The following is a 16,065-nucleotide window of genomic DNA, read 5'->3' as shown; positions in this document are numbered from 1 at the left end:
TGATCTGATTCTTATCTAGAGTTATAGGACCACCCAATAACCAGACCCCACCTGCTCTGAAACCATTTTAACAACTTTTTTTACATATTCTTTCCTTTGTCTTGTAAAGAGATAACTCACATACCTATGCCTTAAATTTAGCCCTACTCTCAACCCATGTTTGCAGCAGTAGCAGCAGCTCTGACTGCCCATGGGTCCTGTCCCCATGCTATTCCACACTATTCTCTAAATAAAAGAGCACTACTGCCAGACCTTGAGAGTCCGAGAAATCTTTCTTTCGACTCTTCGGCTCGCTGACCCTGCATCAATGGGACTAGACTGTTTCCTCTGTACACCTAAATTATGTTTTAATTGAGCATAGGCCTGCAGAGGCTATTAAACGTGTTTTTCAATCAGGCCACATCAGCTCAGTAATTACTGGAAATTCCTCATAGGATTTATGTAAATGGGTGACTGTTATCTTTCCTTTCCATTGCTATTGAATTTTTAAATTTCTGTATGTCATCATGGATCATTTAATGGAAAATAAGAGAGAGTCTACCATGAAGTTGTAGCTTGACAGTATTTTAACTAGGAAGTTGTCTTTTTTCATGTAATTTCTTAAGAAGACAAAATTTCCAAAAGAAAAGAACTAAAATAAGATTTCACTTGCTAATTAACCCCTCCATGGGGAAGGGAGCAAAGGAGTGCTGACAGCAAATTAACTTTGTATTTTGCATTTTCAATTCTGAATATTATAAACTTTCTCTAATTGGCTTGTATTAAAAATAAAATCTGCTTTGAACAAAGTTGATGTTTAAGTTCTTGTGGGTTGATTTACTATGTGTGCAAATTAGTTTGAATGAGCTGTTAGCAGCCCATAAACTGCACGTTCTCCGGGACTTAAACTAGGGGAAAGGCTTATACAATCTTTGATTAAATGTCTCCCGAAATGTATTCTTGCGTAGCATATGTTCACTATTGAAGACCTAATACAAAGAAGAAGACATTGTTTAAAAGTTCACATATTTTTTGCTTGCTGGCTCTATGTCCATAGATATAAAACAATAAAAAGCAAAATGAGACACTGATTGATCTAAAAATATCCTATATTAAAACACACTATAGGGATAAAGAACTTATACATTCTTGGATATAACAATTATTTTGACTTGGTTATAGCAAATTATTTGACTTCAAGTGTATCTATTTTCCTTGATAATATAGGACACAATCACGTCTCATTGCTGCATGGTGCAGCACAGAAAGAAGGAACTTGAAGCTGACAAAAAACCCAAAGGTTAGAACAGGACAGACACATAATGGCAAGTGAACAAGCTGTAAACTCTGACTGTGGGAGGACAGGTATGGGAGGGCAGGCAGATGAGAAAGGCATATATTAGTCAAGCAACAGTTATGGCTGGGATTTTCAAAAGCAGGAAGTGAACTTATAATCAGGCAAGTGGTCCAGAGAAAAGAAGAACTGGATCAGGTTGATGTCAGAGTCCTGTTCCACAGTCAAGAAAGACCCAGGATCCCATGTTCAGGGGTAAGATTCTTGTTTGAGGGGCCTTGGGCTGTCCAGAACAAGGGTGGATGGCAGGAAGAGCCTACCAGTACCCAGGGAAGGAGCCTGGCGACAATGTGGATTTTTAAGAAATAAAGTAGAAACCTATACCTGGGGACTGGAACACACAGGACAGTAGGAGATGCATCACAAGGATGGGAGTGTGCAAATGAGGAACCAGTGCTGCCAGATTTAATATTGGAATAGTCCTCTTGAGACTTCACGGATGACACTGGAGACTGGTGGTCAGCACAGATGAGCTCCTAGATCCCAGGTCTGAGACGAGAATTGGCTCAGGGCCTGGGGTGAAGCATGTCAGCACAGATGGTAGGGGAAAGGGAAAGAAATTGGACATTGTCTATATTGAAAACTGCTGACAGCGTAACTAGTGGAATTCTTTAAAATATTAAAAATAAGACAACATTCCTGTTTGGGATACACTGTATGTGCTTCCTGAGATTCCCTTGGTTCCACTGCCTCCAGCAACCTCAACCACCTGTCCCATCCCCACGTTCCTCTGCCTGAGGATAACCTGTAACTTCCTTCAGAACTAATGGAGCCAACCCCTTGGATGCTGCTCTACAGACAGGAAAATCAGTCCCATGCTCTGAATTCCTGGCTCCTCTTGCCATGGTAGGGCATGGAACCTGGCACTCCATGGAGCCAGGGAATGCCACCTTGAAGCCTAGGACCATTAACTCCCATGGAGTAAAATCTGGCCAACAGGAACAGGAGATAAGAGGTAAACACAAGATAAAATCCCTTTCCTTCCTCTCTCACATTGATTGCTCACAGGCACTTTCTTTTCACATAGCTTTTCAAAACCGATGCCTGCTGAGCAATCTGTTGCATCTATTCATTGGAGGTAAGTAGTGGACACTGAGGCAGCAGCTCATGCATCATTCATTGCTTTGCTTCCTATTCTTTCCTTCCTTGTTTCTCTTCTTTCTCACTCATTGCCCTGAGTCTGCACCTCCCCAGTAAAGCATTGGTATTTAATTCTTGCCTCAGGCTTCATTTTCTAGGGATTCAAACTAAGACAACTACTAACCTAGGACCAAAGAGCAGTCTGACTATTCTACGCAGCAGAGCATAACGGAAACAGCAACATAACATGAACGTAAGTTTAGACATAAACTTAGTAGACCTGAGTGCTTACTCAGGAGACTTGATGAGACCTCTTACATGGCCTTCTGAAGGGACTTAAATTTCCCGGGCCTGACTTTCTCCATTTGTAAAATGGAGCTAGAAAGTGGCGGCTTTACACTGTTAGCAGTGGTTCCCTAGCTCGAATATCTGGGTTAACTACAGCAGTGATGTGGAGGGGAACTTTTAAAATACGGGTTCCCAGACCTCTTCCAATCTGGGAATGATTCAGTAGGTCTAGGGTTGGGCCCGGAATCTGTATTTTGTAAAAATTACCCAGGTGCCACTGAAGTACAGCCAGGGTTGGCAACGACTAGCAGAGTGGAAAGAGCTTTGGATTCTGCACTTCTCAAATCATTTTCATTTGTGGCAGAAACCCAACTAAAACTGGCAGGAGCTACAGAGGTAATTTATGGACTCAATAACTGGCAGGTACAGAGGGAATGGCCACCTTTACAATGACAGCATCCAGAGATGCTCCTGAAATCATGACACATCATCTTTCTCTGCCTTTTGACTTTGCTTTCCTCTGTGCTGACCTCATTCCTGGAGACTCTCCCCACTTACCCCAGACTTACATCCTACCAGCTTAGTAAGCCTGGCAGAAAAAAAAAGCCATCCCTTCTCCAAAATTTCAGCAAAAGTTCCAAGTCTGACTCTCCTTGAATCAACGGTGCTCAACTCAAGCCCTGAAACAATTTCGGTAACCAGGTGAATAGAAAAGCCAGTGACCAGAAAGCTAAGCAGACAAGCACTTATCAGTTTGAATTATATATAGAGGTTATTATGTGACAAATTGCTATCACTTCCACGAGTCTATAACCTTCCTGAGGACAAGAACTTCGACTTCTTCCTCATTTGAATCCTTTGAAACAAATCCAAATGAATAAATAAAACCCTTTTTAATCTTCAATAAAATATAATGAAGTTCCTAACGTAAGTTTTAAAAAGTAACAAAATGTGAAGAATGGAATCGGTAGAAATATTACAACTACACTACTAATTTTAGGATAAATAATTACATGACATGCAACACAGCTTAGATATGGATATAGACTTATAGATCATTAATTAAATCATTTTTATATGTGAGATAACATGTAGTATGCCCCAAAAAGTTAATCCAAGCTATCAATCCTTCACAGCAATTCTTTCCTAACTTTTCCAGTAGGTATTTCCAGTTCCTTCTCTCCATATTATCTTACAATTTGGCAGAATCACACAATTACAGCTCAATTATTCTGGTAAAGATTTATACATTATTGTATAACATCCATCGCAAAAAACACAATGTTAACTGCAAGTCTAAAATATCTTTTTCTGAGAAACACCAAGGTTGTTGGGTGGAAATAAAATGAGAAAAAAAATGATGCTTCTAAATATAATAGGGAAAGTTCATACAGAAGGGAGAAACTCAATGTTCTAAGCAGATTATAACCCCCCAACAGGTGGGGCAAAGGAAAGAACTGGAGAAGACCTACCCTGAAGTGGAAAGAGATGGGAGTGACTATTCTCAGCAGCCCAATCATTTGCCCACCATAGAAGCTGCTTGGGCTGAGGCCAGATCACAAGAGCACATGACCCAATTTTCTGACTCAGCCAAGGAATCTGTGAGCAGTGACATGAGACATCCTTGTGAATTGAGGACAGTAACACTTTGATCAATAGGACTGAGCCCTGCACCCAGAAGTGTGATTAGGGAATAGGAGCAGAGGATTCAGTTACTGCCCATGAACACATTCTTCAAAGGTGATGCATATATCAATGACTCAGATTAGGATAAAAAGCATTACAGAAAGCAGGGTAATCAATAAAATATAAATATCAATGGTCAGACTCTGAAATTTGTAGATAAGATGTTCGTAAGTACTGTACTTATTAAAACACAAAAGACAAAGATCAAAATGTTTTAAACATAAAAGACAAAATAAAAATTCTCTAAGATTCCATGTCTAATGGTAAAATAAAGAAACTTACTAACTGTAGGAATGGTAAATAATCAGACATAATGTTACAAAGAAGCTAATTTCAAATACCTTCATTATGTTTTATTACACCTTTGTGTAATATTACAATGGAATATGCCACTAGTTAGCATTCATTGCACTCACATTAGTACTACAATTGCTCACAAACTTAAAGACAAATTCTGCTTCAGATATTATTTTTCTACTGACTTTTATTTCTTAAAAATGAAAAGGAGTTTTATACTCTGTTCACCAAAAAATAAAATGATACAGCAGTGACAAGCAAAATCAGAGGATTTTCTAAACTATGTAAGTACAATTAAATTACCTAATTACTTTACTCATTTCTAAATTTCACTATACTAAAGTTCTATGCATTAAATTTAATAAACCTTAATTTAAAATCCCTTTTTAACCTCCATGCTCGAAAATATAAAGTGGATTCATAAAATAAAATTGCATCTTCATTTTGTTTTTCTGAAAAGTAAAATAAGAGTGACTATTACACCAGAATTGTCAAGTAGTAAAAGAAAAATTGATCAAACAGGGAAAGAAGACCATGCAATTATTTTCAATCAGATACTACGTTGGTCGAAACAATTTATTTAAAATACAAATGGCTGAGAGTTATGAACAGAGCTGACAATTATACCTATCTAACATGTCAATCTATTCACTACATTTAAAATCAAAAACCAAGGGCTAGACCCTTTTATTGAAGCAATATTGCTAAAGTCAAAATTTGCATTGAATTCTCATGTGGCTAGTCATATTTCTCTATGCTACAACCACTTTCGGTACATCTAACTGGCTAGTTATCCAAAAAAGTAATACTCTGAGTCACAAGATGGAATGAAAGAATGAGCCACAGAAGAGTGGGAGCCAATGCTGAAAATGCCATTCAGAGTAGATGCCCCAAGCATGGCGAACACCAGGACAACTTTCCACATCAAATTTCTAAAAGACAGGGACCTTCTCTGCCATGTTCACTGCTATATCTCTGGAGCCTAAACACTGCCTGCACACAGTAAGCTCTCAATCTATCTTTGTTGAATTTGCTCAAAGAGGCTGAAGATGTATGTTCAAGAGTGAATTCTGCCACTAACTACTTGAATCTCATTAAATTCTTCAACCTCTCTGTGTTTCAATTTCCTCATCTAAAAAACGTAGAGGTTGGAGTAAATCAGTGGCTTTCAGACTGTATTCATCAGAGCCTTATGAGAATCTGCTTCATGAGTCACTGTTGGGGATACAAGAAGAGGTGGGGGAAGGGCAAACCGACAGTTCTGGAGCATCTTCTCTAGTTTTGAACAGAGAAGCTCTACGCTTATCTCATTTATGTATTGAGTATTTCTTAATATTTCAACTTGCCTCCCAAAACATCTATTATAACTGTTAAAACACTCAAACAACCAATGGGTCAAGAAAAATATCTGGAGAAATTAGAAAACACTTTAATGAAAATGAAGATAAAAGATTTGAAAACTTATGGGATTCAGCTAAAGCAGTGCTTAAGGGAAATTTATAGCTGTAAATGCCTATAAGAAAAAAAGAAGAAAGATCTGAAATCAGTAATCTACCCTTCCATTTTAAGATACTAGAAAAAGAAGAGCAACCTAAGCTTAAAGAAAAGCTTAAAGAAAGTAGAATAAAAAATCTAATAAAGATTGAACGAGAAATTAGTGAAACAGAGAAGAGAAAACAATAGAGGAAATTGTTGAAACCAAAACCTAGTTCTTTGAAAAGAATCAGCAAAATTGATAAACCTTTAGCTACATAAACCAAGAAAAAAAGAGAAAATATTTAAATTATTAGAATCAGAAATGAAAGTGGATGCACTCCTTCTGCCTTACAGAAATAAAATGGAATGTAAGAGAATGCTAGAAGCAATTGTATGTCAAAAATTAGATAACTTAAATGACACAAACTAGGAATAGATGGGAAGGTCCTCAACCTCATAGAGAGCATCTATGAAAACCCTACAGCTATCATGATACTTAAACCATTAAAGACTGGATTCTTTCTCTAAGTTCAGAAAGAAGACAAGGATGTCCCCTCTGATCACTTATATTTAATGTGTACTGGAGGTATTACCAGATCAATCAGGCAAGGAAAAGAAATAAAAAGAATTCATTTCAGAAAGGAAGATGTAAGACCATCTAAACGCATATGACATTATCTTGTATATAGAAAATCCTAAGGAATTCAGTAAAACATATTCGAATTAAAAAATTAATTCAGCAAGGTAGCATATAATTTCAATATACAAAAAGCAACTATATTTCTATACATTTGAAATGAATCGTCTAAAAATAAAATTAAAACAATTCCATTTATAATATTACTAAAAAGAATAAAATACTTAGGAATATCTTTAACAAAAGAAGTGCAAAACTTACACTCTTAATATTACAAAACATTGTCAAAAAAGATTAAAGAATATCTAAGGAAATGGGAAAATATTGTATGGTCATGAGCAAGAGTTACTATTGCTAAGATGACAGTCCTTCCCAAATTGATCTATAGATTCAAGGCAATACCTGTCAGAATGTCAGATGGCTTGCTTGTAGAAATTGTCAATCTGATTCTAAAATCCATATGGAATTGTAAAGGATCCCAAAACAAGATGGTTTAAAAAGGACAATGTAGCAGGAGTCACACTTACTACAAAGCAATAGTAATGAGTAAAGTGTGGCAGTGAGTAAGGACAGACATTTGATCTATGGGATAAACTAGAGAATCCAGAAATAAACAATGTATCTATGGTCAGTTGATTTTCAACAAGGCTGCCAACATCACTTAACGCTGAAAGAATAGTGTTTTCAACAAATATGATGAGACCTCTGGATAGCCAAATGCAAAAGAATGAAGTTAGACGCTTACCTCAAACAAATACAAAGATTAACTCAAAATGAATCAAAGATCTAAATGTAAGGGGGTCGGCCTGGTGACGCAGGTAAGTCCACACGTTCTGCTTCGGCGGCCCGGGGTTCGCTGGTTTGGATCCCGGGTGCCGACATGGCATCGCTTGTCAAGCCATGGTGTGGCAGGAATCCCACATATAAAGTAGAGAAAGATGGGCACGGATGTTAGCTCAGGGCTAGTCTTCCTCAGAAAAAAGAGAAGGATTGGCAGCAGACATTAACTCAGGGCTAATCTTCCTCAAAAAGAAAAGAAAAGAAAAGAAAAGACTTACATGTAAGAACTAAGGCCATAAAATTCTTGGAAGAAAACAGAGGGCTAAATCTTCATGACCTTGAATTTGGTAATGGATTCTTAGATATGATATTAAAAGCAAGAGCAATAAGAACAACAATACAAATAGAGAAATTGGACTTCATCAAATTAAAACCTTTGTGCTTGAAAGAATACTATCAAGAGAGTGAAAAGACAACCAACAGAATGGGATAAAATATTTGCAAATCGTAAACAGTCATGCGTTGCTTAACAACGGGAATATGTTCTGAGAAACGTGCCATTAGGCAATTACATTGTTGTGCAAACATCACAGAAAGCACTTACACAAACCTAGATGGTATAGCCTACTACACACCTGGGCTATACAGTACTAATCTTATGGACCACTATCATATATGTCCACTGTTGATTAAAATATCATTATGCAGCGCATGACTGTATCTGATAAGGTATTGTATTTAGACTATAGACAGAACACTTGCAACTCAATAATAAAAAGACAAACCAATTTAAAAAATGGGCAAAGGATTTGAATAGGCATTTATACAGAGAACATAATATAAGTGGCCAATAAGCACATGGAGAGATGCTCAACATCATTAGACACCAGGGAAATGGAAATCAAAACCACACGAGATATCATTTCTACATACTAGGATGGCTAGAATAAAAAAGTCAGATAATAGCAAGTGTTGTTGATGATATGGAGATGCTGGAACCCTCATACACTGCTGGTGGAATGTAAAATGGTACAGCCATTTTGGAAAACAATCTGACAGTTCCTCAAGTGTTTAAACAGAGTTACCATATAATTGAACAATTCTACTCCCAGGTGAGTGTGCGTGTGCGTACTCAAGAGAAAAGAAAACATATGTCCACACAAAAACTTGTACACTAACGTTTATGGCAGCATCATTCATCTTAGCCAAAAGGTAGAAACCACCCAAATGTGCATGAACTGATGAATGGATAAATGAAATGTGGTATAGTCCTACAATGGAATATTACCTGGCTATTAAGGGGAATAAAGGACTGATATATGATAAAACATGGATGAACTATGAAAACATTACGCTAAGTCAAAGAAGCCAGTCACAAAATATCTCATATTATATGATTTCTTTTATATGAAATCTCCAGAACAGGCGAACCTATATAAAGAGAAAGTAGATTAATGATCGTTTAGGGCTGGAGGGAGGAGTGGATGATAGGGGGTCGCTAGCTAAAGGGTACTGGTTTCTTTTTGAGGTGATGTAAATGTTCCAAAATTGACTGTGGTAATGGTTACACATAGCTATGAATATACTAAAAACAGTGAATTATACACTTTAAATTGGCGAATTGCATTATATGTGAATGATATCTCGATAATGCTGTCAAAAATGAAATACCTAAATAAATTGAAGAAAAAAGTTTTGAACGTGAAGTATAGGTAAATATCTTTTTATTTTTCACTTGATGCAAATTCAAATGACAGGTATTATCTTATATGATTTTGCTTACAAGTTTTCTCAGAAGCTAGACTATAACAGAACCTATTATATTTGTAATGAAATTTAAAGATCAACAACAGAGCTGTATGTTCCTTGCTTTTCCTGGCTTTTGTCCTTTGTGATCTTATGAGATTTCAATGTAGTATATGGATTATTGATGTCCTTCCAGAATTTCATCCCATTCTTTTATAGACTGTAATTCAACTTGATGGTTTACAATTGTGGTGATTCTATGTGAAAAATGTATTTGAATTATATTTCTAAGTGAATTAAAGAAATCCTATTTCAAAAAGTCCACAAATTTGAAAAGCTTTTGCTAAAAACAAATATAACAAATATAATAATACCATAAGCTTAACTCAAGACACTGAGAAAATTACAGCACACTTTTAACATTAGGTGACCCCTGGCAATGCTGACAATAAAATATAGTAGATTGCTTCAATTAAACTCAGTTTAACCATTAAAACTGACATTAAAATGATACTCTGTTAAATGAAATTTATTTTTCTATTCTATTTGAAATGTATTTGTGGTTATTTGATATAACGCAGAGATGTAGGGTTTATATTTCAAAGAATATTTAATACATTTTAGTTTAGCAGGAACTTAATTTTATTTTTATTGCAGCAATTTTGCAGTCATTTTAATACTGAAGGATAATTTAGCTATTACAATAATGCATTTAATCTTTGTAAAACAGGTAGAGTTACATATAGTGTTAGTTCATAATAAATGTTTACAATCACATTACATATTAAACAGCTGTCATGGAAGGATTTAGTGGATATTTGCTACCTATTAGACAGCTGATTACTAGCAAATATTAGAAAATTAAGAAAATTGGAATTAGATGGGAGCAGGGAGAGAAGAACAGTGTTCCTACAATATGTGCTTCCAACATATCTGCCATATATCCCTTGAGAGAGAAGAAATTGGGTCAACACAAAAAACTAAAAATTGAAGTGATAACCTTTAGGAATGAGGCTTTCGAGCTCTGTGTAAGTGGATCAGCAAAGCCAGCCCAGAGCGTTTCGTTTGAGTGCTCTTGTACACATTTGCATGGGTGGTACAGAACACAGAGGACCCTCTATATTGGGGAGGTGGACCTTACCTTTGCCTACTTAAGGTCCATAAAACTCTTCCTGTCCGTAAATTTCAACATCCTCAGAGCCACAAGTAGATGTGATTTTAGGTCAATAACTCCACCCAGGTAAAAGTCCAGGTTTTATGGGGCCTGAGGCTTTTACAATGTAGGGGGCCTTCTTTGAGAGGAAGCATGTAAAATTACAAACATAAAACTAGGTATAGAGACTAGGAAAGGGGATCAAAAAAGTGAAGAATCATAAAGTTGATGCTTCTTTGGTATCAAAGTAAATTTGCCCCTGAAATTACTAAATGTTTCAGTAATATTTCATGGTCAGATTTAATCATTCTTGTGCCTAGAGGTGAAGGGCTTTAAGGTGACAAGATTAGAATATTATTAATAGCCAATGTTTGAAGTATATCATAGCATTTATATTCTTAACATGTTTCTCATAAAATATGCACGTTATTCAGAAGAGGTAGACGTGGTAATTTTCTCCATTTGTAAAGTGCTAATGAAGACCTGCATCACAGCTATGGGAGTAGAGAAAAAGAGAAGGAAATAAATCACAGAAAATTTAGCACTACAAGATGAATTGCAGGTATGGCTCAAAAGAGAGAAGCTTCGAGCAGTATGCCTAGATTTCTAGAGACAGGTCCCATTATATGAAATGATAAAGATTATATGATGAGGAACAAATAAATGGAGAATAATAGTGTATTCATTTTGAATTTGAGGGATGTATCTGTATATCTCTTTGCTATTTAAAAGTAGGCAGGTCTAGTCTGCTTCTGAATATATAAATTGAAAATAGAAGGAAAATGGTAAGAATAGAGATAAATGTTGGTGATGTTAATGGTAGTTGTAAGTATGGGAGTATACAAAATCCTCTAGGGGATGCCAAAAAGTAATGACAGCCCCAGTAGGAAAAGAGCCTTAAAGATTCCCACAGTAATGAGATAAACAGAAAAACTCACAGAGACTGAGAAGAAATCTTGTCAAGGATATGACAAAATGTAGGGAACAAGGATAAAGCCTTATCTCAAATGTCTAGAATTCTAAGAGTAGATGCTTAATCATCCAGGTTAAATGCAATAGAGATCCAGTAAGATGTAGACTGAGGACGGCCCCCTGGATTTGATAATTAGAAAGCAACTGACTGTTGTGCTGCAGTGGCAGAGCAAAAACGAGACATGAGAAGTTAAGAATTAGTCATTCAAGAACAGAAAATGCAAATGCAGATCCCTCTACTGGGAAGTACGTTTACCCTGGGAAAGGTATGAATTTCTTTAGTTACTGAAGCTTGAGAAACTCTGGGAGCCAAAAGTGAAGGAACTACTTCTCAGAGAAGCAGCTGTGATAAATGATGGAGAAGAGCCCAAGAACAGGTTATCTGGGACACGATAAAAGACACACATAGCAAGATTGATAGATTCCTATTCTTCAGAGATGAGGGAAGGCGAGGAGGGGGTTAAGGAAGAATGTGTGTTCATTAGCCCCTTTCCTCCGTGAGAGAGGAGGCACAGTCATTTGCCCAGTGGAGGGTGGAGATGGGGAAAAGATTGGAGTGAACAGGATGTTTGAGAAGACTAATAACAGAATGCAAATGTTGTTATGAGAAATGCAAGAGTCCTGGATAAGCAAGTACGGGGCTGAATGCTTAGATGGGATCTGAGACAGAAATATCTATTGGGAGGATTAAAAGAGAAAAAGTATACAAACCAACCATCACAGTGCTTTGCACATTGTCAGTGATCAATAAATATTAGACCCAACCCAGTCCACAAACATAAAGGAGTCACAGGATCTCTGAGATCTATGAAGTGGGACAACAGGTGGTGTCTCTTCTCCATGGGAAATTGTCATACACGTACATCTGTCACATCTGCAAAGACTGATGCACCTACTTGTGCGCACATGAACTTTCTTTACAGCTTTGTCTTCTTCAGATGAAAGCATTATAATGTTAAATGGTAGAATGGGAAAAATAATACTTTTCCAAATGATGGGGCTAAAATAGATGTGGATTTAAGTAGATTATTTTTTAATAATTTTGCTATTAGCTATTGTTAATCAGAAATTTCATTAAGAATTTCAAAAAGGTAAAGACTGACAGGCAACATTAATATGAGAGGGCAGAAGACAGTCAATTTTAATACCTCAAAACTAGATTGTTTTGGTGAGTTTAGAAGTTCAAGAGATTATAAATATGACCCCACTCCCAGACCTTTCCTGCAATCTGTGATAGGAGCTGTCTCTACTTCTCCACACAAATGTGTGTCATCTCTTTCTTTCCCCATGCCACTCATAAAAAAATAGGATTTGTTTCTATATTATTATATTTATTGCTAGGAATTTGCTGGTTTGTTCTCTTCAAACTGGTTTACACCATAAAAATAAGTTTTTAAACCCTTAGCTCTAATATTCTTTGTCTCAAATTCCAATAGAATGTTATTTATTAAAGTTAAAATGCTTACATTCTCTTCCTTTTCATTAACCAAGTCCACTGCTTAAGAGCAGAATGCACACTGTCTAGGGTGTGTATTTTATTTGACCTGCTACTATGCTGAGTTAGAACACTCTGTTTTTGTAAACTTCCTTTATTTAAATGTATGCTGAAGGAAATGGAAACAGAAATTTGGACCGAAATCTTCTTCTATAGATCAAGTTAGATTTGAACCCTGATAGGCCAATTACATTTTAGAAGTTTTATGCATAATCTTTTAAAATTTTTTGCAGTTCTATTTTTTCTTAATTTTCACAATAATCTTCTTACTAAAATGGACAGTTAATAATTGATATGAAAGGAAAATAACAGTCCTAGAAAACTATCTGAAAGACTTTTAAATATAAATAACTTCATACTTATTGATATTTAAACAGCATCTAAATACGCCAGTCTTCATTAGTAAGACTGTACTGTGAGTTTCATCTCAAGTCTTTGCTGTGTATCTTTAGCTATGTGTTTTCACTGAGTGAAATTCTTTAAAATTTGAATTATCCTATATAATTAACTGTATTAATGCTAGTTTTAGTTGTAAACACACTCTATATAAGTGCTTCTCTACCAATATCACTTATCCTATTCTATTAAAAGAGCTACTTATCTGTTAGTCTTTAAAAGAGATAAATATTGCAGTTTTCATGATTTTGCCCAAAGGAATTGATGCTCAGTAGTGTTGCTGAATGAATGGCTGAATAAATGAATTGCTTGGACTGATAACCTTAACTGAGTTTATAATACACAAAGCTTTATCCAATGATCTCAAAAGGAATTAAAAAGTTATCAAAATAAATGCTTCACTTCAGCACATTGAAAAGCTGGAGGTAATAAAGATTTAAAAAAAGACAACAACTTGACATGAGAAGTCTCAGACTGATAGCTGGTGAGTCAAATATGCCCTCACAGTTGTTTGGCTAGCTCAAGCTTTTATTTTTATTGTTTTGAATTTGAACGTTTAGACAGGGCATCTACTCCCCAGTTTGTCATAGGCTCCATCATCCCTGTTGCCTTAGACCAGATCTAATTCTTAAATCCTTGTGACCTGCTTGGCCACTTAGCATTTGAATCTGGGATCTCAGATCCTAGGAAGGCAAAGTGAACAGATTACCCTGTACCTTATAATTTGCAACCAGCATTTCAGATTTAGAAATATTTTATAGTTAACACAGTCATAGGAAAATAATAAATGAAAACTTAACAAAACCAAAGTTAGCACAACGTAACTTAGAATCCATGACACAGGAGTTATTGTACCTTGTAGGAATAGCCATAGTAAAGAAATTATATTCCTATAATTATCCACCAGCTTGGAAAGAAGTGAAAGAAAAATGTAAATTTTGAATACTTTAAATTATTTAGTCACATTGTTTACATCTTATCACTGTATTTAATAATGTAAATTTATTAATATTCTATTAAATCTGGCTTAGTCCTTTCTGATCACAGAAACGGAATTAAGAACCACCAGGAGCCCAAGAGTAGGTACTGTGGGGGATCAGGTTTGGCCACCCCAAGATGCGTCTCTTTGGCATAAGGATTATTTTGGGCTGGTTACTTTTAAAAACTACAGACATGGGAAAAGCTCTGAAAACCAAGTAGAAGTTACCCTTTGTAAGAGATATTTACATTTCTAAGGGAAATCTCCATTTGTAAAGATGTCTTCCTCTCTATACCAGGAAGAAGGGGGGATGACCTTATCTCTAGAATCTCTTATCAAGGTGGAAGGCAAAGACTTAAATCTGCAGAATAACCTTACTCTTGTTTACTGTGCTTTTCTGCTGATCTCTCATAACTGATAGCCCCACCCACAACATCCTCCTTTGTCTTTAGCTGAAGATGGTATTTTAAGGCAACAGCCTCTGCCATTTTGGCGAGTTACCCAGTTTTCCTGGGCTTCTCCCATGTATACAAGTTATAAAGCTTTGTTTGATTTTCTCTTGTTATTCTGTCCCATGACAATTTAATTCGTAGCCCAGCCAGAAGGACCTAGAGAGGGTGGAGGAAATGTTCCTCCTCCCTGACAGTACTCAACTAATAAAGGCCCCAGTCCAGACCAAAGATATATTACTCATAAATGGTATTGTTCTCCTCTGACATGCTCTTGACATCAACATCTCTCCTATCCTTTAGAGCCAGCCTAAGCCTCAACTCCAGCACAACTTCTGTAACCAAGTTTACTCCAACGCAAGAGCTCACCTTTCTCAAAGGGCACTTATTGTCTTCATCAGATAACTTTCTTTAACAAAGACAAGCCTGCAAATTTCAGTACCAGTAATTTAGCACCCAAATTCAGTACCTAATTTATATTACGGTGATGTAGTACACTGCTTATTTATAACGCAAAATATCTTTTGATAATTGGTAGTTGAACTATCTCTTCAATTACATTAAGAACATCCTATTAGTAGGCATCATCTCTTCTTTATATTTTAGTATTTCACAGTGCCTAAGACAGTGTTAGAAACTGCAGTCCACATGTTACTGATTACCTGCTGTATTTGCAGATTCAATTCCTTCAGACTGAGTCAATTTAGCTTGAGTTTCTGGAATTTGAGGAAAGTAGATTTTCTTGGGGATACTGAAATGCTGTGGAAGGCTCAGTTCTGCTATGTATAAAACGGACTTAGGCTTCTTCAACTTTGAGGTATTAAGGAACATAGAAAACTGCAAATAAACAGAGGGTAAAATTAGAATGAAATTCTTCTACCTCCAAAACACAAAAGATAGCATTATGCATTTACACTCCATATTTGGGAACAAATCCACCAAGGGATTGAATTTTGTTCATATTCAGACACGTTATTATTCAATTGGTGGAACACAACACTAACACGTTTCATAGAATCAAGGGAGTCAGCCTTTATTGAGAGATGCTGAATATTCCCTGCTCTAATTCTTTCAGTGTTGAGGAATTCATTGCTTCAGGAAGAAACCATTCCACTGGCTAGCAGCACTGAGAAAGTGCTTCCCTCCTTGAGTTGAACCCTGTACTCCTTAACATCTACCTAACAGTTCCAGTTCTTATTAGCAATACAGAGTGAGTCCCCTCTCTTTCACTAATCACAATTTTGTGAATACATATAACTAGGTCCTGCCCCTCCACAGATCTCTATATATCCCTTTTA

General features: G+C 36.3%; 1 protein-coding gene across 1 annotated transcript in view; it reads right to left on the bottom strand.

The window, feature by feature from the left end:
- Positions 1-16,065, bottom strand: part of CFAP47 (cilia and flagella associated protein 47) — a 422,907-nt gene that overhangs the window by 147,830 nt on the left and 259,012 nt on the right. The window contains exon 45 of the mRNA XM_070603391.1: positions 15,430-15,604. Coding sequence (XP_070459492.1) covers positions 15,430-15,604 — 175 coding nt within the window. The remainder of the gene's footprint in view (positions 1-15,429; positions 15,605-16,065) is intronic.

The sequence above is a fragment of the Equus przewalskii genome, chromosome X (assembly GCF_037783145.1).
Source record: "Equus przewalskii isolate Varuska chromosome X, EquPr2, whole genome shotgun sequence".
Taxonomy (NCBI): domain Eukaryota; kingdom Metazoa; phylum Chordata; class Mammalia; order Perissodactyla; family Equidae; genus Equus; species Equus przewalskii.
The sequence above is the reverse complement of the archived record's forward strand: the minus strand, read 5'-3'. Positions and strand labels throughout refer to the sequence as shown.